General features: G+C 44.0%; 1 protein-coding gene across 2 annotated transcripts in view; it reads right to left on the reverse strand.

Moving 5' to 3' along the window:
- The window catches only part of XPO4 (exportin 4), an 84073-nt gene extending 74354 nt beyond the window's left edge, over nt 1-9719 (reverse strand). For both annotated transcript variants that reach the window (XM_071804100.1, XM_065831000.2), the window contains exon 1: nt 9525-9719. In XM_071804100.1, coding sequence (XP_071660201.1) covers nt 9525-9602 — 78 coding nt within the window. In that variant the 5' untranslated portion in view covers nt 9603-9719. The remainder of the gene's footprint in view (nt 1-9524) is intronic.
- Nucleotides 9720-27138: the final 17419 nt, after the last annotated feature.

Raw genomic sequence — 27138 nt, forward strand, 5'->3', positions numbered from 1 at the left:
GGCAACGTTAGTAGCAAAGCAAATAGTAGAAGCCAGTGACAGAAGAGATGATAGAGCTCAGCTAAGTGAAAAAAACTAACTAAGCTTAATGGAAAAAAAAAAAACTATGGTCAGTGCAGAAAACACCCAAAGCTGTGTTTGCACATAAGATTAGTGAAGTTTCAAAGCAATGCTTTTCAACCACTGCTTTAAAGCCCCACAAACTCAGCTTTAAGGCACCTAGTATCAAACCAGCACCTGTAGCTGCAAGGGGGAACATATTGTTTTTCACCTTAGGTCTGCAGCCCTGTTGCAACAGAGATACAGATCCAGTGTCCCATTTGGGGATCTCCAGTTACTGTATACATATATTTACATATAGGTGCTGTGGAGGAGTCCTCATGAAATCTACCAGTGACAAATGCCTAAAATATAGCTTTATGACAAGAGATGTAACCTAAGAGGAAACTAACTGAGCTGTAAGGTGAAACCCACAGCAGGCAGGGTCCACCAGCGCCAACCATGCCTGGGTAAAGTCACCGCAAGACAAATGAGGAACTGACTGGCCCAAAAGATGCCACGACCACCGATACAAGCCAAAGCTGTGGCAGATCAGGTTTGGCGAAGTTCACTCCAAAACCTTGAAGACAATCTCTCTGCAGAGCCAGACAAAAATCAGCAAAAAGAGGACCCTGCCATTGCTGCATGCCCAAGACAGAGAAGCTACACATGAAGATCCTGGTCCAGAGAGGACCCTCCAGATTGATGACACATGCCCCCACATCACCAGTGTGGGAATCCTCCTCTGTCCCCAGCGCTGCATGGAGATATGACTTCTGCTGCCATGTGACAGAAAGGTGGCACTTCTGCAGTAACCCATCAAGGAGCGCATAAACGAGCCACTGTGGTTTGTGTTTGTACCATTGTTTCTGTTGTTAACCATGATAGTGTTTGCATATCACCACTAATACCACAATTACCAATAGCTGGAATATTGTTTTATAATAACAAAGGATGGTATAACTCAGTATCGGTTGCCATCCAATTGACCTCTGTAGAAACCCTTCACTTCCAGAGTCACAGGTGTCTGTGGCACAGGCCTCTGGAGTACACCCAGCTACGAGATTTTCACACTCTGTGTTAACGATGCTGCAAACCGGTTTGTGAATTCTACAAAATGCCTCTGCCCTCCTTCACCTATTGTTGGAGCAAAGACGTCAACAGCCAGGATATTTACTTGTAATGTTAAAAGAGCCAAATTCAAGGTGCTTCCAAAGCAGCCTGAAGAATGGATTGAAAATGGTTCAACCACCTCTTGGTGTCTTAAAAGCTATCAAGTTACCCATTTCTGAAAAACTGGAAATATAAAGTCAAGGAATATATCACCCATTCCTGTACAGCCTCAATGGCACACTGCAGCAAACCCCCCAAACATCATCTCTCTAACCATTACAGTCCACTCTTACCAGGAAAATGGAATACTTCAGTATTCAAAAAGACAAATATGTAACTTTTCTGTAGCTCTTCCCATGAGCAGATTTCGAAACATAGGATGCTGGTATTATTCTTTTCCTTTGTCACAACAGGATCCTAGTCTAAGTTAACACCAGTGAACAGGGACTGCAGAACTCCACAGCTGCAGTTCCTGGAGAGGCAATGCAGAGACAGAGACCTTCCTCCTCTCCTTCCAACCACACTAACTCCTCTTGACTTCTAGACACATAATATTAACATTATCTCACGCAAGCTTCGGCAACTGGCAGGTCCTTCCATAAGCCAGTCTGGCTCACTAAACTAGCAGATAATCAATACAGCAAAAAGACAAGTAATGGTTTTCCTCAGGCCCTCACTGTTAGGCTGGTTTAGGCTTCTAGGAAAACACAGCTTATGTTTGCATCACGCTTACAAGCCTGGGACTGCCAATGTTCGTCACCCCGGCCAAGCCTTTCGAAATCCCAGAGACCACCATCATAAACAGTAAAATTCCATGGCAAAATACCTTTATGCACTTTACTGATTTCACAGACACAAATTAACTATACAAAGCCTTCAAGAGACCCTGGCATAAGGCTTAGTTTCAACACTACTGCAGCTGTGCCTCTACCATTTTGCACAGCTGCACATAACACAGCTGGACTGCATGAGGATAAATACTGAAATTCATAATTTCAGCACAAACCATGGCATCTCTTTAGTCATTCTTCATACTCGCTTTTATAGTTCTGTAAATTTTGAATTTGATAGGCACCAGTAATCCAACTTATCTGACCTCTAGAGTAACAAAAGCAATAAAACTTCATTCACTTGCTCCCATATGAATCCAAATAACTTGAAGTGTATTTTCCATTTCTAAAAAAATCAGTCTTGATCCGAAGATAATTTTATGCTGTTAAACCGCTTTGGAAGTAGCAGATAATTTGACCAAAGTTTTCTTTAGGAGCACAGACAAGCTTTTTCATCTCAGCCAAGGTAGCAAAATTGTTTAAAAGGCAACATAGTAAAAATTACCAGTTTACAAAAACTCTCCCTCTTGCAGTCACTTCCCAATCCAGTTCACCACACGGCCAGGGAGGTGTGTGTGCTACCACCCTATGTTTTGGTAGAGCCAAAGGCAGTACTGTACAGCTGCCACTTGTCCTCAAGTCCCAGAAACAGGCAAGTCTGGGGTTTTCCTTTTTGAGAGGCAGAGGAGGGAAAGAAGAAGGACTTTTAAAAATATATCCCTCCTCCGTTTCTCAAACCCCCTATTCAAACAACTACTCCCTATTCCTCAAGATGTTTTAGACAGACTTTAAAGGGATGAAAAAGAACTGAAGTCCAAATCAATATCTCCTACAGCTCAGATCCACCACCCTCCCTCCTATGCTGCATCTCCCAGCACACAAGTGGCTTCATGCCACTCATACACCCCACCATGCATCAAAATTGCTCCAGATGTCACCGCATTCCCTTCACAAGGTCGCTGTGCCAACACAGGCATCAGTTCTACTTTTGTTTTGGGGAAGCCAAGGAAACCTGGAGAGCAGGAAAGGAGGTAGATACGAAGAACACATTTTCCCCTGGTAAAACTGAAAAGGACATGATCCTCAAAAACCAGAATTCTACCCCTACATTGCCAGGACATGGAAGTGGAGATGTGATGCATACCTAATCCAGATAGACTTTTTCACACCTAAACAGTGTCTGAAATTTATTAAAAAGAATATATTACTTAGCTGCTTGTGACAGCATCAGCTCAACAATCAAGAGGATTTCTTCTGCCCTTCCATATGGAAAGCCGTTAATTAACTAATGAACACAGATTAGCATAACAACAATAAGACTCTTAGGAAGCAGGTTAAAGGGAAGACAGCAGTAGGTAGTGCCTGAAGAATAATTATCCAGATGGAGTTATGGACTAATGAAGCTCCCCAACGGATGAATCTAGGAGCAGACGCAAAGTATTTTCATCAACAACTCAGAACAAAAAATGTGCCAATGCAACAGTGACACGTCAAATGAGTGTGAAACATCATCTTGATTCAAAGATGAATTATCCCTCTGTGAAACAATGAGGGCAAATAAACCCTAAGCATGAAGAATCTCATTTAACTAGATTTTCATTTAATCACACGCTATGTTTCCTTTTCAAAGATACCAGAATCTGTACCAAGCGTCACATTCCTATTTCCAGCTCCTCATCCTCAGTACTGTGTGCTTCAGGTATGTTCCATGCGCGTTTGTTCTCAGCGTCCAGGTAAGTTTCATTAGCACGCTGTGCACTGCACGTACTTATCTCCCAAGCTGTAATGTGAACCGTGTGCCTGTAAAATGCACCAACCACACCAGTTCTTAAGCAAAAGGAATGAAAACTCTACATACATATGATAGACTCTAAGTAACATAGCACTGCACCAGAAAAACATTCGGACCGCTTGGGCATAGTCCTCTGAAAACATCGCCTTGGTCTTCTGAAATAATACAGAAAAGCAGTGTTAAGTACTATTATGGAAAGAATACAAAAGAATACAAAAAATTTACAACCACCTAAAATCCTCATGTACCCACATCACAAAAGAATGCAGTTCTGGTCAGTCCATCTCAAAAACGGTATAATAAACCTAAAAAGCTACAGAGGAGTAGAGAGATGATTATATGTATGAGGAACCTCCCAGATGAAAAACTGACAAGACCTTTCAGCTTAGCCAAGGACTGGAGGATGCAATATGATAGAGAAGCCCTAAAAATCACAAGTGATACCATAGAAGAAAAGTCAGAACAATGATCAGGTATTTCTCTTCATTCATTCTCAAATTATATGATCAAACAGCAGATTTCTTCCAAATAACAATGCTGGATTCTTTTCCAAAAACACCCGTGAAACTCATTACTATCAGACAAGTATAATATAAAAATGAAAGAAAATAAAAACATAAAGGCATTCTGGAAACAACTGGACACATTCATGGAAGAAAAGCTGATCAGCAATCAAACACAATGATGCTACCCTGAGCTCAGGAAATTACTAATTCAAACAAGGTAAAGTGTATGTTAGTGAAAGGATTATCCTTATTTTTTAGACCCTTTCACTAAAGCAGCAACTAGAGACCATCACTGAAAACAGAACTCAGCTGGGCAGATGTTTGCTCTGATCCAGCCATAATATAGCAGACATCCAGCTTGATTTGCTGGGTGACGACTTGGAGGACTTCAACAAATCTTCTCAGTGCTAGAATGATTCGTTTGTCTGATTTCTTCCAGTAGGTAACCTGCCATAACCAAACCAGAGCCAGTCCGTCTCTTCCTTTCACCCATACTATTAGTCATGCTTCACAGCCTGAAAAACTGCCCTGCAATGAAGACAGGCTGCAATGAGAAACTGAACCTCCTCCTGGAGGCAGGTTTTCATAGTCCTGAACTTCAAGAAAGGCAGGTAAAAAAAAAGCCAACCATACAAATTGTTGGGGTAAGCAATATAAACAATTTGTTATTGGATTTTAAGGATACTAACATGCTCCCTTACACTCTTATAACTTTATTTCAATATCTGAAAGAGAATTTTGTATGACCAGTGTCAAACTATCCTTTAGCCTGAAATCTCTCTCAGAATGGCAGGATAAGCCACAAAATAAGTAGTACCCCAAGATGATTGTAATGTGTGGAAACTCCTCCACCCCCAAAACAGACCACAATGAAACAAGAACATTTACAAACTTCTAAATAAGGGAATTCTTCCACAAAAGCCTTTGCTCAACTGTTCTTGAACCTGTTGATGCTACCCAGACCCATTCTGTTTAGAAGACCTTAGGGTGACAGGGACCTCTGGACCTCACCTGGCTCAAGCCCTGCCCAAATGAGAACTCATTTCAAAGTTAGATCACAGCATTCAGGGCCTTGTTCAGTCAAGTTTTAAGAACCTCCAGAGATGAGAGATCCCATAGCCTCTCCAGGTAGCCTCTTCCACTTCCTCCACCAACCACACATAATGCGTTTTTTTTTGCCTTTACTCCAGCTGGAATTTCTCTTTCTGAAACTTATAACATCCTGTCATTTCACTGTGTACTGTTCTCTGAGAACAGTCTGGCATTTCTAATAACAAGATAGTCTGAGTTAGCAAGTAAGTTGTACAGTGAAGGTATATGATACACTTGAGCCAACCTGACAGCTCGCCACTGCTAATGGGGCAGACCAGACCAGTACACATCCAACAATCTAATTCCAGTCTCCCTGTGCTAGCTCTGCAACTTAAACGGCTGCACAGATAGCCAATCCATCTTGCTGACCTGACAGAAATCCATTCCCTTGTTTAATTCCTGTGTCGTCTCAGCAATATTAATATGTTCATCACAGGGCCACAAGGGAAAAAGTAGAGCTGCAGGTAGGAGCAGAGCACCCCTTTTTGGAGGTGAACAGGGGGAACAACCTGTGAATTTAGATTTAGGTGTCACAGAACATCATATGCTAAAATATTCCAACCTGCTTTAATAAACTCCCAGCAATAACTAAACAGTCTTATGCATGCTTCCTTCTAATACATTATATATGTTATAGATAGGCACCACATACATTTGGTTAGAGGATGCCACGCCAGCTGGAAATGGAAGAGCGGTGAATTCATTCAGTTCATACAGATGCTAGTGTGTGGTCTTCACCAGGCCAAAGGTGTCAATCAGCTTGGGGAACTGTCTGATCTCACAGAATTTTACATTTGAAGTTACAAGGCACTATGGGGACCTTACTTCGAGTCAACTCTATTAGATTTGTTCGAAAGGCACTAAGTACCCAAAAAGGGCATACTTTTAACATAGTAAACACTCTTACATACACCAAAGAAAACTGTCAGGGGACCAGCATTCAAAGCTGTATTTGGCAGCTAGTGACAACTCAGGAGTCATTTTGTATAACAACTCTTCGATTTACACCAAATTTCAATCATTTTCAAAACTAAGCCTTTTCAACATGGGCTACCTAGAATCTGTTTAAAGATGTTAGTGGTAACAAAGGAAAATGATTTCTATACAACTGCAGAGGAGCCCGGCGAAAGAAGAGAAGGAATCTTTCCAGTTTTCATCCACTGTGTACCATGGCTTGCACAGCCCATAAAGATCAGGAATTTATGAGACCAGAACTAACGCATCTCTTATCTGACATATAAACAACTAAAACTCAACTAATCCAGAGCAATAAAAAAATAACACCTACAAAAATACTTATCAAAGATTGAGAGAGCTCATGGTAATCTATACTTACCCTCAGGGCAAGTTAATTAAACACAGTCAGGTCTTTTTATTAGCATGCCTGGATTCCTCTAGTCCATTATTCTCCCCTAAGGCTCAGCATTTCAGTTTGAAATCAAGACCAAGTACCACAGAAACCACCACCACTCCCAGCTGCATCCTCAGATAAGTTGCAGCACCTTTGATGCCTCCCTGGCCAACTGTACTTTGTGCAGATTGCTACCATCTCAGCTGCTGCAAGAAAATATCGCTGAATCCTTCCAGTGCTCCCTGCGCAGCTGCAACTTGCTGCCATCTGTTGTCAGACCATTCACAGCTCTGCCCTTCCCCATCGCTCCACTGCAAGATGCCAACCTCATGACCTCCATTACCAGCACCAGGTTCACCAAACTCTCGCAAGTCCTCAGATTTTTACATAAATACCTTTCTAAGTGACCCCACCAGTTCGCTTGACCAGTTCACACCTCCTGCCACTTACAGTTACTTCTTGCCTTCACAGCCAAGTAGATGTTTTAGTAGATTTTACCAAACAGTGCAGTCCTCTGGCTAAACTAAATTAAGATCATCACTGTGCAGGTGCAGTCATGAAACACAATTCAGTTCGTGTTTTTCCACAGTTGCTAGCGAGAAACAAGAGGAGCAGAGCACATAACCCTTTCAGTCTTGGGGGTCTCACATGCACCTTTGTAAAGCAGCACACACAGCGAGCTGCGGTCTGCTCTCCTTCATCATACCAAAAACCTCATGAGTTTTGAGAAGAAACACGGAGCACTAACCCTAAGCAGTTCTCACAGCTCTTCTAGAGTCAAACCAGCTCAAAGCCTGATACTAGGTCCTCAGTCTCACAAATAGCTTTAGCAAATATCTCTGTTTTATGCAGCTTCCTCAGGAAGTGCCATCTAACTAGTTCTTCTCAGTTCAGCTTTGTCTATGGGAATTCCAAGAGCAGCTGTGGAAAAGAAAAAAGAACAACAAAATGGTAATAATCACAAGTAGTCAGCTTTCACACTGTCAGAGGCCGGAAGGAGAGAAGAACCTAGAAATTCAACAGAGATCCTAACAACCACGTGCCTAGTTTTACCAGCAAGTTTAGTACCTATTCTTCACAGAAGTACAAACATTACCATAAAAGGCTTGCATCTTTCCACTATATTAACATTTTTATTTACTTAAACTCCACATTAAGTTGCATTTCCCTCACAATGGCAGCAGGGCTAGGCTAAGGAAACTATGCCAACAAAAGTAACATTAAGTTTTCCAGCACACATGCAAAACTTTGGAGATGCCACACTGTGTGCTATCAGTTTGATACTGAAAACTACCTAACCGCCGGCTTCCTTCCACACACGTGTCCTGTCTCATACTAACACTTATTACATATTTCCCCTACATAGTCAAACACTTCTGGTAATTACAGCAACTGGGTTATTTTTAAAACTGAGATGTACGGACACTGAAAGAATATTCAATAATCAACACAGTTCTATTTTGCAAGGACATGAATGAATCAAAAGGAACGCAAAGCTTAAAACGCATCACCGTTCACATACTTCAGATTTCTTTTCTAAAAGGATTAGTGCGTGTTGCTAATCTATCTGACTTTACATTCCTGTTTGGAAACATAGTCAATGTTTTTCAGGCTTTGATTTCACACACAAGTATTTTGATGAGGATACCTGCAAATAAAGCTAATTGCCTGTCACTTTACAGTCAGGCTGCTTCAGCTAAGCAGTAAACTCATGATGATTCAGGTTGTTGATCAATTATCAATATGAGGCAAACTTTCCTGTTATTTGACTCTTCTGAAATCTCTTCAGTATCAACAACTTACAAACTTTATTTCTGTTGGAATCACATTTTGGTAAGATAAATTTTGTGGGGAAGACTTTAAGTCAGACATTTTTAGAAGATCTGCAAGTAAGACCTGTAAACAGCACAGGCCAACATACAGCTTTTCATTCAAAGGAATGAAAAACTTTTACAAGGATGCGCGACTACGATGTTTCAACACCAACAGTCGCTACAGGTATTCAGCCCCATCGCAGTTCTGATCTTTGCCGTGTGGACTTTCTTTTCCATGCAATCATGGAAGATGACACATAAGATGCTCACGGTCAGCACAAACAGGTAACAGACAACAAAACGATTTAGGCCACCGCTAACCGCTTCGCTTCAGCGCGGCAGCACCAGGAGCCGCCGGCTGCCCCGTGCTCGGCCACTGGAAGGAACACTCTGGAAGCCCGCGGCGCTCAGCCCGCCGCACACGGCACCTCTGAGTCGCCCCCACGCTGCCGACCGTGCCCCGCGGTCCGCGCTGGGCCGGGGAGGGGGCGCGACCTCCGCCCGCCCCGCCGCTGCGGGAGGGGCCCCGGGCCCCGGCCCCGTCGCCAGGAGGGAGAGTTGCTCACTGGCAACTTCGGCGCGGGTTTCGGCGGCGAACAATGGCGGTGCAGGGGCTCGGAACCTGGGGGTATAGGACGGGACACCCCGCTGGGGCGGAGAGTTCGGGGCAGCCCGTCCGGGGCGGCGGAGAGCGGGCGGCACATGGAGGACCGGCGCGGCGTGCGCCGCGGGGCCAAGCCCGGCTGCAGGGTGACAGGGACGAGCCGGCGCGGCGGCGGCCGCCCGCCAAGGAGGAGACCGGCCGAGGAGCGGGAGGAGGCGGGGAGGGGGCGGCGGAGGCTCCGCGCCCCGGCGGGCTGCACCCCGAGCCCCGCGCCCGAGGGGTGAGGGCGCCGGGAGCCTCCGCGGGCGACGGGAGCGGGGAAGGGGCCGGCGCGGGGCTCCCGCCGCGAGGCGCCGCTCTGGGCGTGGCGCTGCCCTACTCACCATCAGCACTTTGGCCGCGTTCTCCAGCTGGGCGATCACCTCGGGGGCCCCCCCCGCCGCCGCGGCCGCCGCCATCATGGTCTCTCTTCAATGACGCGCCATGCGCTGCATTCTGGGACGAGGCGGCCGCGCAGCCAATCCCGGGCGCGGTGCGACCCGGCTCGGCCCCGGCGCGGAGGCGAAGCGGCGGCGCCGCCGCAGCGTGACCGCCGGCCGCCAGCCAGGGGCCCGCCGAGACACCTCCGCTCTGCGCGCCGCCCTCCGCCCCCTCCCCTCCCGCTGCCCGCCCGCCTCCGGGGCGGGCACGGCGACGCGGCGGGACCTGCGGAGCCCCGGGGCGGGGCCCGGCGCCGCTTCGAGGCCGCCGCACCTGCCGGGGCCCGGGTGCGGGTGGACGAATGCAGAGGCCTCCCGGGCCGGGTCAGGGGGAGCTGGCTGGGGTGGTGGCGTCGGGTGAGGCCGGATCGTGAGCCGTGTTTGGGAGCTGCCCGGTTCGGTCACGCTTCCTGGTGCGCACTGGTGACCTCGGCATCACTTGCCTTCAGTTCCTTGTGCTTAGCGGTGCTTGCAGATTTTTAGTGGGATGAGGACTAGTTTTTAAAACGCAGCGTAGAAAGGGGGGTGGGAGGGTGGAGAGGGTGGCCAGCATCTTCCCAAATTGAACTGCTTTATGGCAGCCACGGTTTAAAAGTGATCTAAAATGCATTTTTTCTGACATAACTCCATCTGGAGCTCACCTCAGGTTATTGGATGTGAGTTACAAGCCAATGTCACCTCTGAAAAATATGCTGAAGAGAACGTTGTTGTGCACCCATAGGAGCAAGAGAACGCTCAGATTGTGCGTTCACTGGCATTTTATTTTGGTTTAGGAGTTTGCTTTTTAAGCAAACCTGATTGTTTCCACTTCATTTTGCACTTCGGAGCAGTCCGAGGGTGTGCAGGCTTTGATACCTTCTGATGAAACTAAATTACAAGATCTGCAACCACTGAGGAGCGTTCAGTGCACAGGACCATGCTCCAGGTCCTTCGGAGCACGTCCCTCGCAGCGTGGACCACTGGGCAGCATCGGCTCTTTGTTCCCCGGGTCCCGCTAGACCACTCTAGTGCTACAACAATCTGATGTTTCCAAACATAGTTCTTCCATCCTCCCAACCTCAAGAAGCCATTACCTGACCTCCGGTCCTGAAGTTGTGCAAAGTTAGGTAGCGGCTGAGCTGGCTGATCGGAGGCATGAATATTCACAGGCTGCTCCAGTGTAAGTGTCCGGTGTTTCCATGTAGGTGATACAATGTAACAACCAAAGGCAGAAGAAAGGACCAAAGAAAGGGGATGACAGGAAGAGACACATCTCACCTATTCAAAAGAAGAGTGAAAGTATTTTGCTCCCAAGAAATATGGGCTTTCAGTGCTGAAGTGGGCTCACTGCTAAACAAGATTGGAAGTAACAATGGAACCATGTAAAAGATTAGTTTTGTGGTTTACCTAGTAGGTTATGTAATTCATGCCAAAACATTAAATGTATTTCAGGGTAACATTCAGCTTCACTGTTGGAGGAGAATGTGGGGAGATCAGCAGGGCTGAAAAGAGAGAGGACTATAAGGAAAATTGAACCAACAATCAGAGCTGGAGGAGTTCAAAGGTAGTGAAAGTGTGACAACACACTTAAGTCCTGAAGTGTGTTTATTGGGCAAACAATGCAATGTACAATGAGTCTTACTCTAAGGAACAGTAAAACAAGAGCTGAAGACTTAGAAGTTTGTGTACAAAGAGGTAATGTCAAAAAACCTTGAAGAGTATGAGAAAAGTTATTTTAAAGTATTTGTGTTCAGTGAAGGGCTACTTCAGTGGAGTATTTCTGTACTTGTAGCTCATATTCAAAATGAGATTCTTCAACAACTTCTTCAGCATGTTCAAAGGTCCTTCATTCTCCTGTGGACTTGTGTGTTCAGCAGCACCCTTCAATAGGCGTGGGAGCAATAGAAATAGCATAATATTGTTTGGGTTGGGGGTCTCAAGAGGCGTCTAGGCCAACTTTGTTTCTTTCAGCCTCCTGACTAGGTTCTTAGGGCTTTGTTCAGCTGGGTCTTGAAAACCTCCAAGAATGGAGAGCGTACAGGTTATCTGGGCAACCTGTGCCAGTGCTTGATAGTTGTCATGGTGAAGTTTCTACCCCTTAAATCAGAACCTGCCCATATGACGCTTCCCTCTCATCCTGCTGCCATGCACCTCCATAGAGAGTTTTGCTCCATTTTGTCAATAACCTCAGGTTCTGGAAGGAAGTCCTTGGCTTCCCTTTAGGCCTTCTGACTGAGCACAGTTCCCCCAGCCTCTCCTCACAAGGCCTGTGCTCCCACGCTCTCACCATCCTGATTGCCCTCAGCTGCACTCCCTGCAATATGTCAACTTTCTCATACTTGGGGGGCCCGAAGTGTGAAGTGATTTTCCAGATGTGATCTAACAAGTGCCAAATAAAGAGAAATAATAATTCTCTAGATCTACTCGCTTCATGCCTATAAAAACAACCTAGCATGTCTTTAGAAAGGTAGCCTTGCTCACCACGGTGGTCTGCTCTCTTATGTTTAGCTTGGTATCTGTCAGGGGCCCGTAAAGTGGGCCTCCATTGCCCTGACAACCTCACCTAGGACATTAGCCTGTGCAGCACTGTAGGTTTACCTGTGTCAGGTCCTGTCTCCTGTTGTTGTATCAGTTGGCTTTCCTGGATGGACCTATGTTATATATAGCCTTGTCTCCAACCCTTTCTCCTGCATGGACCTTGTCTCTGACTCTGTCTTCTGCTTTTCCTGGCTGGACTTCCTGGCTGGACCCTAGATCTGACTCATTATCTCACCTTGTCTTGGACTCTAAAGAAGACCTGTCACCAGTACAGCCCTGCCCACATACTGTGGAACTGCACCCTGCTTGGTGAGGGCACTGCCCTGCCTGTCCTGGGGTCAGCCTTGGTTTCCCAACTTATCCGCCCTCATGGAGTGGCCCTGCTTATGTTGCCTGTGACATGGTCCACCAGGACTTCCAGCCTATACTGCTGTGGTGGTTATTCCATCTCAGGTAGGGTATGACACCTTAGGATCCATCTGTCATGCATAGTGGTGTGATCAATCTGTATATTTCCCCAGTTGTCTGTCTATTTTGAGCATATTTCAAAAGTAGAATGTTCATTAAATCCACTCTTTTATCACAAATGTTTACAACATGTGCAGGCCAAATCTTGTGTTTTACCATATCGTCATCAGATACATCTTGCCCTAATTTCCAGTGGAAGAACTGAGTGGAGTAATCTGCAGTAAAAATGAACATGTTCAAGTAGTCACATTTTCTCTCAGCTCTATTACAATCTCAATGTTCTCTCGACTAGTCTTAGAAAAGCTGATTGTTCATTTATCTTGTCAGAGTGAATGCTGAAGCTATTTCTGCTGTTGGCTAAAAAAGACGCATCACATTCTTCCTTAATGCTTCCCTCTTTTGTGGTGTTAATATTCTTAAAATAGTTCAAAGCTTTTGGACTCACTGCCAGAAAAAAGTGTTGTCGGTAATGGAGTCTGTCCTTCCTGCTCTAGCAGTCCTTCTCTGGCTTGCTTTCTTCCACAGCTGAAAACATCCAAATACTGCTAGTTTTGGCTGAAGATTAAAATGTTAAGGAAAATGAGCCAGCAGTTTGTAGTAAAACAGTCACAAATTAGGTTGGTTTGTTTTTTGTTTTCTTTAGATATGTGTTGATCAGAGTCCTGTGCATGCATGCACACAATAATGCTAGAAAAGAGCAGTTGGAGTCAGGAGCATCTAGCAAAGTTTAAAGTAAGGAAATAGAAGTGATGGAGCACTAAGCAAGATGAGATAAGGAAATCGTAGAATCATAGAATGTCCTGAGTTGGAAGAGACCCACAAGGATCACCGAGTCCAACTCCTGTCCCTGCACAGGACAACCCCACAGTTCACACCATGTGTCTGAGGGTGTTGTCCAGTCTCTTCTTGAACACTGTCAGGCTTGGGGCCGTGACACCTCCCTGGGGAGCCTGTTCCAGTGCTCCAGCACCCTCTGGGGGAAGAACCTTTTCCTAATGTCCAATCTAACACCATCCCCCCCACCCCCACCCCGGCACATCTTCCTGCCATTCCCTTGGGTTCTGCCATTGGTCACCAAAGAGAAGAGTTTGGTGCCTACCCCTCCTACTCCCCTTGTGAGGAAGCTGTAGCCATGATGAGGTCTCTCAGTCTCCTCCAGGCTGAACAAACCAAGTCACTTTAACCACTCCTCATGCAGCTTCCTCTCCAAACCCTTCACCAACTTCGTGTCCCTCTTCTGGACACTCTCCAATAGCTTTATATCCTTTTTATCCTGTGTCACCCAGCACTGCACACAGTGCTCCAGGTGAGGCTGCACCAGTGCAGAGCAGAGCTGGACGATCACCTCCCTGCCCGGCTGGCAATGCTGTGCTGGATGCACCCAGGACACGGGTGGCCTCTTGAGTGCCAGGGATACTGTTGGCTCATGTTCCACTTGCCGTCAACCAGACCCCCAGATCCCTCTCCGCAGAGCTGCTTTCTAGCCTCTCATCCCCCAGTCTGTGTGTACAGTCAGGGTTGCCGTGTCCCAGGTGGAAAATCCAACACTTGCTCTTGTTGAACTTCATGCAGTTGGTGATTGTCCAGTTCTCCAATTTGTCCAGATCTATCTGCAGAGCCTCTCTGCCCTCAAGAGTGTTGACAGCTCCCCCCAGTTTTGTGTAGGGAAGGGGATCACTAGTATGAAAGAGCAATGACAATTGCAGGCTTGCAAGTGGCAGACTTGGGAGGAATTAATCTTTTATAATTGGTTAGGTAGAAGCTTTCAAAACCATCCTTTCCTATTAGGATCTGAATCTTGCTTTATTTCCTGTTCTTGATGTCTTGGTGTTCTTAAGACTCTTTCCCAAATGTGTTCAAGACATCTCTACCCACATAGCCTGCACTTATTTTTTTAGTAGACCTGATTTCTCTGGCCGGGATGTCCAGTTTGCTTCCTTTTTGCAGGCACCTTTTTCCTAACATCTACCTTCACTGACTGGATTTCTGCAATACTTTCTGGTTTGTTGGTGGCTTTTCACCAGCACGTAGCAGAAGTCTGTTCAGAGTAGTGGCTCCAGTACTAGCTGTTGCAGTTGTGGTCTGTGCTGCTCCTCACCAGTGACACAGATCTCCCACCAGTGTGAACTACTTGACAAGATCACTTCAAACAATTCTACTTAGTTCCTTCAGACACCCTGGCTAGATTTCCATGCAGATAGCCTCGATCTAGTTACATAGGCATGTAAGTCACTGTTCCCCAGCTTGAGCAAAACCTGCTGCCAAAATTATCATAAGGAAGTCTGGTAGTACCAGTCAGTGCTGTTGGTTGGTACTTCCTTTTGTGAACACAGTTCTTAATTGTGTCTAAATTGGGCAAAGTTTAAAATTTTGAGAATATAGGTTTCTGTGCAAGGTAACTGTTACAAGCTAAAAGAATACGTATACTGACACTGCAATGGTTGTCACTTCTGAACACAGAGCTAGCAAAAAATAAAGTTGAAAGACTGAACTGAGACTTTTGCAGAAAGCCACTTTATTTGGAAAATAGGTTTAGAGCTTGAGAAAGAGCAAAATTTCGATTGGAAAATAAAATTTAATGAAATGTAAAAAGGGCAAGTGTAGAGTCTTACGTCTGTGCAGGAACAACCCCAGGTTCCAGTATAAGTTGGGGAATGACCTGTTGGAGAGCAGTGTAGGGGAAGGGACCTGGGGGTCCTGGGTGTCAGCAGGGATGACCATGAGCCAGCACTGTGCCCTTGTGGCCAAGAAGGCCAATGGCATCCTGGGGTGAATTAGAAGTGGGGTGTTCAGTAGGGTGAGAGAGGTTCTCCTTCCCCTCTACTCTGCCCTGGTGAGACCACACCTGGAATATTGTGTCCAGTTCTGGGCCCCTCAGTTCCAGAAGGACAGGGAACTGCTGGAGAGAGTCCAGCGCAGGGCAACAAAGATGATGAAGGGAGTGGAGCATCTCCCGTGTGAGGAAAGGCTGAGGGACCTGGGTCTCTTTAGCTTGGAGAAGAGGAGACTGAGGGGCGACCTCATTAATGTTTACAGATACATAAAGGGTGAGTGTCAGGAGGATGGAGCCAGGCTCTTCTCGGTGACAACCAATGATAGGACAAGGGGTAATGGGTTCAAACTGGAACACAAGAGGTTCCACTTAAATTTGAGAAGAAACTTCTTTTCAGTGAGGGTGACAGAGCACTGGAACAGGCTGCCCAGGGGGGTTGTGGAGTCTCCTTCTCTGGAGTCATTCGAAACCCGCCTGGACACCTTCCTGTGTAACCTCATCTGGGTGTTCCTGGTCCGGCAGGGGGATTGGACTGGATGATCTTTTGAGGTCCCTTCCAATCCCTAACATTCTGTGATTTTGTGATTCTGTGAAAGTGACTCTTCCTATAGCCATTAATCAACCTATGTTTGGCCATGTTTGAACTAATAACCTGAAAAGGCTTACACATACCTGATTTGATAAAGCAAATGTAGCCTACAGATTTCCATTCTCAATGACAGTGCATCTTCATGTTCACAGAGGATTTCAGAACAATCCCTTCCCTCACAGCTCTCACCCATGGCTGGACTGTACGTCTCATCCTCCAGAACGTGCCACAACCTCTCACAACTTCTGCTTCTGGCTGAAGTCTCTGCCATCGTCATCCACTTCTCCCTTACTCCTGCTTCCCTTCAGGGTGCAGAGAAGGGTTGTCTTCCCATTATCCTCCAAAGTCTTTTTTGTGAATGAATAAGATCCAACTCTAAAGCTGAGTTCTGTGAGAGAAGCAGATTGTCTGTAGCAGCCATCTTACTTTTCTTGCTGAGGAAGTGCAGGATGAATGAAAGTGATTAAGCAGATTCCAGGAATTCTTCCAGAATACCTGTCTTTGCCTGTCCTTTCTTGCATTGCTCTGGTGAGGGGCTTAAACCAGGCTTCATACTTTGATGTATTGTATATTATGGAGCTTGACTTGATTTCTGGGGTCTATGTATAGTAGCACTGAAGGTCTACAACTGCAATTAAAGACAATGAGAGCTTTATTGGAGTAATTAAACTTATTTGGTGTCTGAAGAAGTGTTCTTTTTGGTTGATCACACTCCGAATTATACATTGGCTCTTCTGTTTATTTCTTACAAGGCAGCAGTACACAATGCTGCAAAGCTAGATTAATCATTCAAGTAATTCATTTCAAGTTCTCAGTTTTGTTAAGAATGGAGTTTGACTAAGGATGGAGTGTGTCATAAGTGAGGTTAATTGTGAAGAGGTAAAACACTAGGTTTTTATTTAAGTGAACAACCTCCACATTGTAAGACCAGGTCTTACTGGAAGGTACAAACTATATTAACCAGGGTTAGACAGATAAAGATACATGAGATAAGAATGAGGTTATAGGGAACTGGTGCATTGTGTATCTGTGTGTGTGTGCAGTAGCTGTGACGCTGTCAGAGCAGTGAGGAGCGACAGTGGCCGGGAGCAGTCACAGCACACCCAGAGCAGTGGCCGGGTTGCCACAACAGCCACCTGTAGAAGGGGAATTCGGGAGGATGTCAGACATGCAGATGACTGAGTCACACTCAGTATTTCTTAAACTATATTCCACTCAAGAATTGGGGCACACACCTCTCACTTAACCTGGCTTTTTGCTAGCAAGGCATTATATTGGGGTAGATATGATTGACACTGGGAGCCAAACTGTCAGCATGTAGGGTAGTTGGACAGTTTTACTAGATCTAGGCTTTTGGTATCTTGTGACACTTATTCCTGTATTTGAAACTGTAATGTTAAGAGTTTAAGCATTGTTTAAAACAAGTGAGTGCATTAATTGTTTTACAGGAAACTTGCTGTATTTGGTTTTGTATCTGCTTACATTCTGTTTCTTCCTGGCTCTGCTTGTCTGGCAACCATGCTGTCGGTTAGCACTTCAGTGTACCAAGAAACGGGGAGCTGAGCATAACAGTCACTAAGTTTAGCTATTTTGACCTTCAAAGTTATCTTTAGGATTTATAACTGGTTGACCAGAACATGTTGCTTATGATTCACACTTGGAAGTTTATCAGCAGTAGCTTACGCTAAGTATTTGGAAAACATACATGCTTTCCTTCACACAGTCTCTGTGCTGCCTCTATTATGGTCTTCTCTGGTATTCAGGAACACTTTACTGGTACACTACATGGTGGGATGATAGTATAAGCTATCCTGTTTCATCTTGTCTGTAACAAACCCTTCAAAATCTTTATGCAGCAGATATCTGTGTTCAAGCACACAAAATGCCAGCTCAGATTGCCAGCTTACTGCCTCTTACATCTGAAGACTGTTGGGGAGGCAAACTTGCCAACCCAAAAGGAATCAATGCAGCACTAGTGTATTTTAGGCTACTGTCTCTAAACACTTATTTCATGTAAGGGTCATTCACTCAAGAATAAGTCATTCTTTAGATTAGCATAGGCTACAGTACCAATGCTTTCATCTCTCCCCTGAGATCATTCTCTTCTGGTCCTGTTCTAAAGATGCCTGCAAAGGGTTTCCTACTCCTAAGACTTTATTCCTAAGGCCATTTGCTTAGGAGGTGGCTTTTCCTTCCTCTCAGTATCTTACAAGTCACAGCCAAGTTCTCACTGGTCCTGCATAAAAAGCAGGGACCTAATTGGAAGTCCTCAGCAAGACCCTTAGGTAAGGCTGCCCATCTTAGTGCTAGGGTAATTCATGGGCCTAAACTGGCTGTCTGACTCTCCCTGGGTGTTAGATAGGTACAAAAGCACAGGGTTTAGAAAAGCTAACAGCTGAAACATCTGTGCTAGCTCACAGAAGAAGATGCCAAGGAAGCCTTTGCAGCTTAAAACTTGCGCAGACATGCATGCACTTGGTTTATTTGTAGAATTTTGAAACACTGCTGTGCTACTTTGGAGGTTTTCACTTAAGCAGCTCTGACACAAGATGAGAACTTCTGCCTGAAACTTTTCCTCCTGGCTGCAGAAACACTGTGGAGTACTTGCAAAGCTGGTTCCTCATCTATCCATTTCCTCTTGTGAAGGCAGTCAGGGGAAAGCAAGCCAGTGACTCCACTGACCTGTCCTCTCTGCTACTGCCATAGACGTGTGACATGTAAATAAATCAATTGCAATAAAGAAAGGTCCAGTAGTTACTTGGACATTGGCTATCTAAATGTGGTCAACTTCTGAAGTCACAGCAGAAATATGCAACAGGACTCATAATTTAGTTTCTCTAATTCTGTTCTGTATACAGAAGAGGTGAGTAGTAGAAAGCAACTGCCCTGCTAGTTACAGAGTCTCTAATAGCTGGAAGGAACACAGACAAAATGGTTGTTACATATCACCAATCTGCTGCTCCAGCTTGGGTCTGTAGCTTGCGCAAGCTCCCTGAAAACCAAATGACAGAGTACAGTGCTTATCTGAGCTTATCCTGGAGGAGATTTCTCAGCTTTAGCAGTTCTGGAATAAACTAGGATTTTCGAAGGATTTCTTGCTCCTCTTCCCTGAGTTGTACGGAGGGAACATAATGGTATGACTTGGAGATTCCCAGATGATGGCTTAGCATGAACTGTGGGCATCACTCTTACCTGCCATGTTTCCAGGGGGGATAACTCCATCACCGTGGTTTCAAATCAATTAAAGTCTTGCCTCAATTTTGCATCTCTCTGCTGGCTCTTGCAACACACTGCAACACTGCACTGTTAAAAATTTACTCTTCTTATTAATCCGAAATGGATTTCACCGGTTTATTGAAAAAATTAGCATTGCTTTTCCTGGTGTGTTGAGATATTAGAAAGATCCTTTAGCAGCTCCAGTTATACCAGATAATGCAAACATTTGCTAGCCTTGTCAGAGATCAGTTGTCCATCTGGATAGCTGGTATGACCAGATCTGTGACAGCCTAATGAAGTCAACCAGGAAAAAATATCTTCTGTGAGAGGAACACGATAAATTAGAAATGCATTACATTTCTAAGTTTAAGCCTCTCACTTTGCAGAGCCACGTGCAGCCATGCATAAGCTAATAGCGTCCAAGGTGAGTTAGGTTTCTTGTCCTCATACCTCTTCTTGAACAGCTATTCTGGATTTTGACTTTTCAGAATTGTAAATCCTTCTGACTTCCAGTTTATTTACTTTATTTCTGTTTACTGCCAGCTTGCTGGCACAGGAATAGATATTGTTCTTTAACCAAATTAGATTTTCTTCCTTCCTCATGTTTATTCTAGGTATATTTAGAAAGTTATGTTGCCCCAGTTCTTCATTTTGCAAGTTCATATAGAATTAGAATAATTTTCTTGCCATAAATAAATTCCTTGCCATGAATAGTGCTTCTGCTGTTCTAACATGAGTTGATCTGTCTCAAAAAATGACCACCAGAATGGTGATACTCCAGACCATGTTTTACGGGGGCATTGCTTTTTCTGTAGCTCTTCTGCAAATGCATAGACCAAGCCTGTAAAATTGCCCCTGCTAGTTTCACATATGCATCATTTTCGTGGCTTAGTCATCCCCAGATCACCTGATACACATACATGCATTACAGTAGGAATTTTAAGGTGTTAATCCCAGAAGTCTTAGAGTAAAAGTCTTCATGCCATTTCTGCTATTCCGTGCATTCAGATTAATTCAGTTTTTCCTTTTACAGTGTTTTAAATAGTATTTTATTGAATGTGCCTGAATACTATTTGCAGATTTCATTAACGTGCTCTACTTTTTGTTCTCAAGCCATTTGTAAACGTATTGAAATTGGGTCTATTTATAGGCTTCCCACCCCTCAACATGCCCCTTTGCAGTGCAGTCTATGTGGCAAAGATACCATCTCTATTTTTCAGCAGCAGTCTCTTGGGCACTTCACTGCAGATTGTCCTAGTGCTAGAACCAGCTCTGTGTAGGACATTTCATATAAACAACCATAAAGGAATTCTTAATCCTTCTAATATATTCAGAACAGGAATTCCATTTTTCTCTGTCTTGCAGGAGGGCCTTGGAAGTCTCAAGCAACTGAAGACAATTTTAGATCAACCACCCTTTCCAAAGTTATACCACTGTCCCATTTATGTACCAAACTCCTATTTCTTTACCCAGCCCTTCCTAGTGGCAGCTCTCTGAGACCCCCAGCCGACCCCTCCATCAGCAGGTGGGAGACCTGATCTTGCTTTGCTTTCTCTGGTTTGAGGTCTGGCAGGGTAGCATGTGGTACCTTGGTGGCCAATTCTATGACTTTAGCTGAAGAAACTGGCCAGCAAGTCCTTCCACTGCCACTCTCCCTCTGGTATGTCAGAACACGGGGATTAGGAGATTAACCTTTCAAGCTGATTTTCCTAGGTCAAGTTTTGCGTTGCCCTCCCAGACCTGGTGCTGTAGTTCTGGGAGGTTGATGGACAAATCTCTCAGCTGCTCTCTGGTTTTTCTGGGGGTTAACTGAAACATCACAGTTCTCCCCATAGATATCCCTCTTTACTCAGGGGTTTTCCTCTGGAAGGTGACTGCTACTGTGCCGTTGTCATTTATGTATTTCAGGTCCTGTCTACCCTTCTGACCAGTCCAGCCAAGGTACAGCTATCCCACTGCTGAGACACTAGACCTACTTCATGGCTGCTGTAAGCTGCCACTGGCAAGAAAATGGAAGGGAATTTATTAACGGATTGATCTTTATGGCTCTAGAATCTTCCAGTCAAGATCCCTTCTTCCTATTTGCTTTCCAATACAATCCATTCTAGTTTTCTCTTCAATAATTTCAATTCTAGTAGCCTTAAGCATCTTTAGTTTAACTAATAATTTCCTGTGTGACAATAGAACAACTGTTTTTGGACTCCAGAAAATTTAATCTGGAATAAAATCATGCTTTGACTTTGTAGATTTTTTGTTCTACAAAATAAATGCACAGGTATATAAGCATTCCCATTCTGGATTAGACCTTCTATAGATCTAATACTATATGTTATATTTAGAGGTAACAAGAATGAAGAGGAAGGTGGCAGTAGATGAACAGCTGGCTGATATTGGACTCATCTGTCCTCAGTGTATCTTTAATAGGTGAAGATCCTTTACAAAGATAGAAAGCACTTTAGTATTAACTTTGGGTTATAGAAATATACAACCGCTCTTGTGAACTTTTACTATTCTTACACATAGTTAATCTTTTAGTGTTTCTTAATTTTTTGCCCTCAGAAACTTGCTTAGAATCATGCTACATTGTACTCTGTGCATGAATACGTTTCCTGTTATCAGTGCAGGGTGTAGACCCCTTTGCTCTCCCTCAAAAGTGCCCTCGCTTACTTTTCTCCTTTGACCTCCATCGAAAACGAACAGTTTGAGAGAGGTTATGGAACTGGGTGAAAGGTGCCATGTGGAGATATTCCACAGATTATATCATCTTCCTTGACCATTGTAACATTTTACATGCTTTCATGGCTGTGCTGCATGCTTACCAGAGGTATTCAAGAAGCTGGCTCTGTTCATGCACAGATACTTTCCTTAAGCTGATCAGATTAATTTAGACCCTTTGAGGATGTATGGATAGTTTAAATTTTTGTTTCCAGTGTTTATTGTATTGTATCTGTTGCTATTGAATTTTCATTTACTATCATGTTGTCCATTCATATATTCTTACTAAATGTCTCTGAAGTACCATGACCTGCACCTGTTGTTTTCAAAATAATTAATGTACAATCCACAGATTGTTTATCTAATATTTCCTCTTCCAGATGGTAATATCATAAACAATAATGTAATTAATACACAACCTTGAAGCACCTCTTCCTAATTTTTATCAGATTTATCATAAATCTCTTTTAGATTGTTGTCTTTTTAACCAGTTCCTTTTCATTGTATTATTTGTACTCTCATTTCAGAGCCACTTATCTTCATAAACAGTCTCCTGAAAGACTAAATTAAAAAAAAATTACCTCTCGCTTTCCATCTTCTTGTCACAATTTTTAAGTAATGCTGTGAGATCACTGGAACATGATTGTCTTATACAGAAAGCATGCTAGTTCAACATTAACATAGCATCTGATGATTTTCTAGGCATTTTTGCCTTCGTTCTTCAAGTATCATTTCAACAAATTTGTCAGATACATACGAAAGGTTTACTGATCTCTGCTTTTCAGGGTCCAACCCAGAGTTATTTTACAAAGTGGGTGCAATCATGTCCAGCCCCTTGAGCACCGCAGTGGGTGTAGGAGATGCGTTCACGTAGTGGCCGGGGTTAAAGACGAACACTTTTAGCAGTGTGGCTGTGAAGCTTTTATGAGACAACACACTGTCAGAATGTGCTTTACCTCCCGGAGGCCATCACAGCTTTCTCCTGTCATGACTTCCCTGTCTTCTTTTCCAGTTAGCAGAGTATTAGAGGAATGCATATTAAAAAGTGTTTCAACAAGGATTTTGTTGCTGGTTGTCCATGTATAATGTTGCCAGTGAAGTTACATTCACATGATTATTCAGATAAATTCAAATGAAGTTGCATTTGTTTCTTCAGATAAAGGCTTTGATTTATTTAATCACAGGGTGGTTTTATTTCATTTGTATTGACCAGAAAAGCAAACACATAGTAATTTGGTTAGCCAGTCAGAAATTGAAATATTACATTATGATATAAAGCATCATGCCTCTTAGATAAGCAGCCTTGAGTATTAACTTCTCAAAGGAATATTTGTAGTAAACAGCTGAAATGTGCTGCAAACTGGGTCTGTTAAAATTGTGGTGTCATTGCGGGCATCTTGTGGAATAAATAAAGCCATGATGTTGAATTGGTGAGCAATTCTTTTTTTTTTTTTTTTTTTTTTTGATATATAAGCCACTGGTCTCATGTGTGAAACCCCAGAACCTCTTCCAGGTGCAATTCCCACGGAAAGCTGTGCACAGGGTGGGCTCAGAGGTGAAAGCTGGTGACCTGAAATCAATGTGTGATCTGTTCCAAAAGAAACACAGTAACACAGAGAATGGTGATTCATGACAGACCAGACTGTAATGAATTTTCCTGCGGTGACAGAGCCAGTCTCATTACGGTTCCACGGATGCTCTTCAGCAAGAGGGACACTTCAGGCAGTCCCCACCCTGCCCGTCCCTACCCCATCCTCCCAGCCCCGTCAGTTCACTCTGCTCCTTCACATGCCAGCACAACCGTCCACTTGACTGAAGTGTTTCAGAAAACGAATCCAGACAAGATTATCAGCCAGTCTTTTACTGGGTAATTTTTTGATCTGAGCTCTCTGCTCGAGGTTGCTAACCAGTTGCACAATGACGCCAGCACAACCAAGGGGACATCACAGGGGCGGCGGGGAGCAGCAGCACTGTCGAGCTCAGCTTTGGTATGCTTGCCATTAGCTGCGCAATCCGCACCTACACAAAGCCAACGGGCAACGTTTTGATCCTGTCACTCCTTCTCTGCTGCCTCCTGCACTTTTCTGGCACAAGCATTTGTGAGGCTGTGCAGTGGCCCATGCTGGGAAACTTTCCTAACTGGAAAAAATAATCTAGCGTTTCTGTTGCCTTATTGTTCAGCAAGATTAATTCCCCAGTCTGGGAAATCCCATGGTCACACAAGCACCTGTCCTGGGAAGTGGGTGACATGGGGCTGGGAAGTCGGTGCAATGTATTCAGGTAGTACAGATAATGAATATCAGATTGCAGCTTAAGTAGCCAAGCAGCCTAATTAAGTAGCCTAGTCTGCCCCCCCCAAATGATACTAATCGAGGGAAGAACTGTAACAATGTTATAACGGAGTATGCTTTGTATGTTACACATTATTTTAAAGTTTGCTTTCCAAATACCATGGGATTAACAGGATTACTCTTACACCTCAGAGGATGGTTGGATTTGGTTTGAGGATTTTGGGGACATTACCCTTAGAAACATGCTTGATTATTTAATATACGAAAAATTACCAAGTTAACATAATTGTAACTCTTATTAAAAAAATTTTGGTGAGCAAACGAACGATGTCAAATATAAATAATGAGAGTAATTGTCCTACGCGATCTAAAATAGTTTATAAGGATCCTGCTTTGGAGAAAATGAAGGCAACAATCCTAATATATAATCAGTCTATAATATAATTTGTAAATTCTCTGACAGCTTATTTTAAAACTTTCAATTTAAAAAGCAAGTTGATAATTTATTGATAATTTAATCCTGATTAGGATTTTAATATAAGAAAACAAAGATTATCTCTTGGATTGCCCATCTTCATAAGCAGTTTTCCCTGTGCAAATCACCTGACTGCTTCACGTTATTCTTAGCTGTAGCATCTGCCAGCACATTTTTCAGTAATTCTAGATAATGTGTCACTTGAAAGTGAGCATCACAGTAAACAGTCTGTCTAAATGACTAGAACTATTCAGATGAACAGTTTCATTTTAGCCTCAAACGTAGCATTACTAATGATTTACTCAGAGGATTGTTTCCCTTAGAGTCCAATTGCTCAAGAGGCTGGAGGGATCAAATTTCCAGGGTGGCACAGAAAAATGCAGGGTCATTTGTTTCTGAAGCTTGGAAGTGCCATTTTCTGTGCAGAAATACTGACTAAAATTTGTCCTTTACCTTGTCTTAGAGAAACCTGACTTTTGGTATGGATAAAGAGGGAGAAATGCCACATGTGTAACAAGAAGTAGATTTGGTTGGTTTCAACTGAGCATGCAGAGGGCCTATACAATGAACTAAATGCTGAAGAAGGTTTTCTGTTGGGATGTTGGGACAGTAAGTGTGCAGGAGTCAAGTTGTGACTGTGTTTGCTTTGTTCTTTTGCTGCTGTTTTGACTCCATTCTTCAAAGCTGTTATTACAGAACTTTTATTTGTTCCCATAGGTACAACTGAGCAGCTGCATTTAGGAATAATCCGACCAGAGTAATCTAAGTAAAACGAGTATCGGTGCTAAAGTGCTGATAAATGAGAAGAAACACATCACAATGGGCGATAACAGGTCTGTAGGATCCAACACAGCAACATTTCAACATTTCAGGCAAGGCCACTAAACAGTAGGTCCCTGTGCTGAGATCCAGCAGTGCAATGTCCTCCGTCCTCTTCCTGTGCTAGCTGTAGTTCTGACATCAAGATGTGTCTGGGAAAAAAAAAAGAGAGATACAATAGCATTGTTTAGGGCTGGATGAACTCTGAAGCGGAAGGACAAGGTGATTAAGGCAAATAAACTCTGAGACTGTGTTTATTAGCCAGGAAGTGGTTATTACCAGGTTGTCAGGAAATGCATTGGAGGCTGATGTACCAACTCCAACATAGCCATACATATCAGTCATCTTTTCTCAGTGTTGTTGAAACCTTGGAATAACAATGGCAGCTGCATTAATTTTTGTTTGAGAACAGACTTTTTTTTTTCCATCCAATCCTGCAGACGAATCCACCTTTATTCAGAGGGAGTGCATCTAGCTTCTCTACTCCAAATATTTTGGTGAAAATAGTGCTCATGAAATAGGACTGGCAGCCGCTGTGACACAGGGTGTTCGGAAAGGTGGCAGCTGCCCTGCCTGATGCTGTGGGAAATGACAAGAGTGAGCAGGGAGAGGCAGGATGGAGCCTGAGGAGCGCGGAGGGATCCCTTCAACAGCTGCCATTGCTGGAGGCAGCTTCTCATGAAACGCTATGACACTGTCCAGAGAGAGGTGGGATCCCAGGGGCAGGTTGGGATCCCACCCTGGGATCCACCTTCTCTTTATTCATGAAGCAGATTTAGCCAAATGTTCTCTCCTGTGATTGTAGCAGCCATGCCAACTTCCCAGCTGATCAATGGCATCCTCAAGTGAAAGAATCTCTACTGGAAACCACACGATGGTCCAACCTTCATGACCTGTTTAACTCAGGACTGTATCCAGACACTGCTGGTGACCTTGTCCATGGACTACCTAAAGCTGCCTGAGAGAACACCAGCCACCTATGTTTGAATTTCATCCTTCCTTTCCTCATGTTGTCTTTCCATGTAAGGCATTGCTGTACCTACCCCAGGGGTGCTGTGTTTGCAACAGTGGATGGAGGCAGAATAGTGGCTCGAGCCCAACTAAAGGCATATGGAAAATCGTCTACTCCTGTCTGAGCTCAGTGATGCTCCTGTGCACACTCTTCCTCACCTGATGCAGGTGGGCTGCTCTGAAACATCAGTCTGTCCTAACTATGACATGATCATGGAGGGAAAGGGAGTTAGCTGGGTACAGTCACCCCTGAACTGAGGTCCAAACTGGGAAAGAGCAGGTCAGGGCTGACCCATCAAGCAATAGTAGTCCCCAGAGTAATGCAGTGATTGATTCAGTTTTTCTGGGGTGAAGATACATTTTCCAGGTGCCTTTTCCCTTATTTTCTTGTACTGCAACTATTCCTCAAGCATCTTTCTGTTGCCAGTTAATTGAAGCAGAGGATTATCTTATAGTCAACTCTGCTAGTGGATGTTTTTCTGAAAAATGAGTATTAAAAGCCAGATATGTAAGTGCCACTTGTTAGACATCAATATTAATTCAGCTGTAAGTAGTGATCCAACCCAGGCAAGAGTGAGAACAATATATTAGAGTAATACATAAAGGAAGTCGATTTCAAAACTTTATTAGCAAACTACAATAAA

The sequence above is a fragment of the Patagioenas fasciata genome, chromosome 1 (assembly GCF_037038585.1).
Source record: "Patagioenas fasciata isolate bPatFas1 chromosome 1, bPatFas1.hap1, whole genome shotgun sequence".
NCBI classification, from domain to species: Eukaryota; Metazoa; Chordata; class Aves; order Columbiformes; family Columbidae; genus Patagioenas; species Patagioenas fasciata.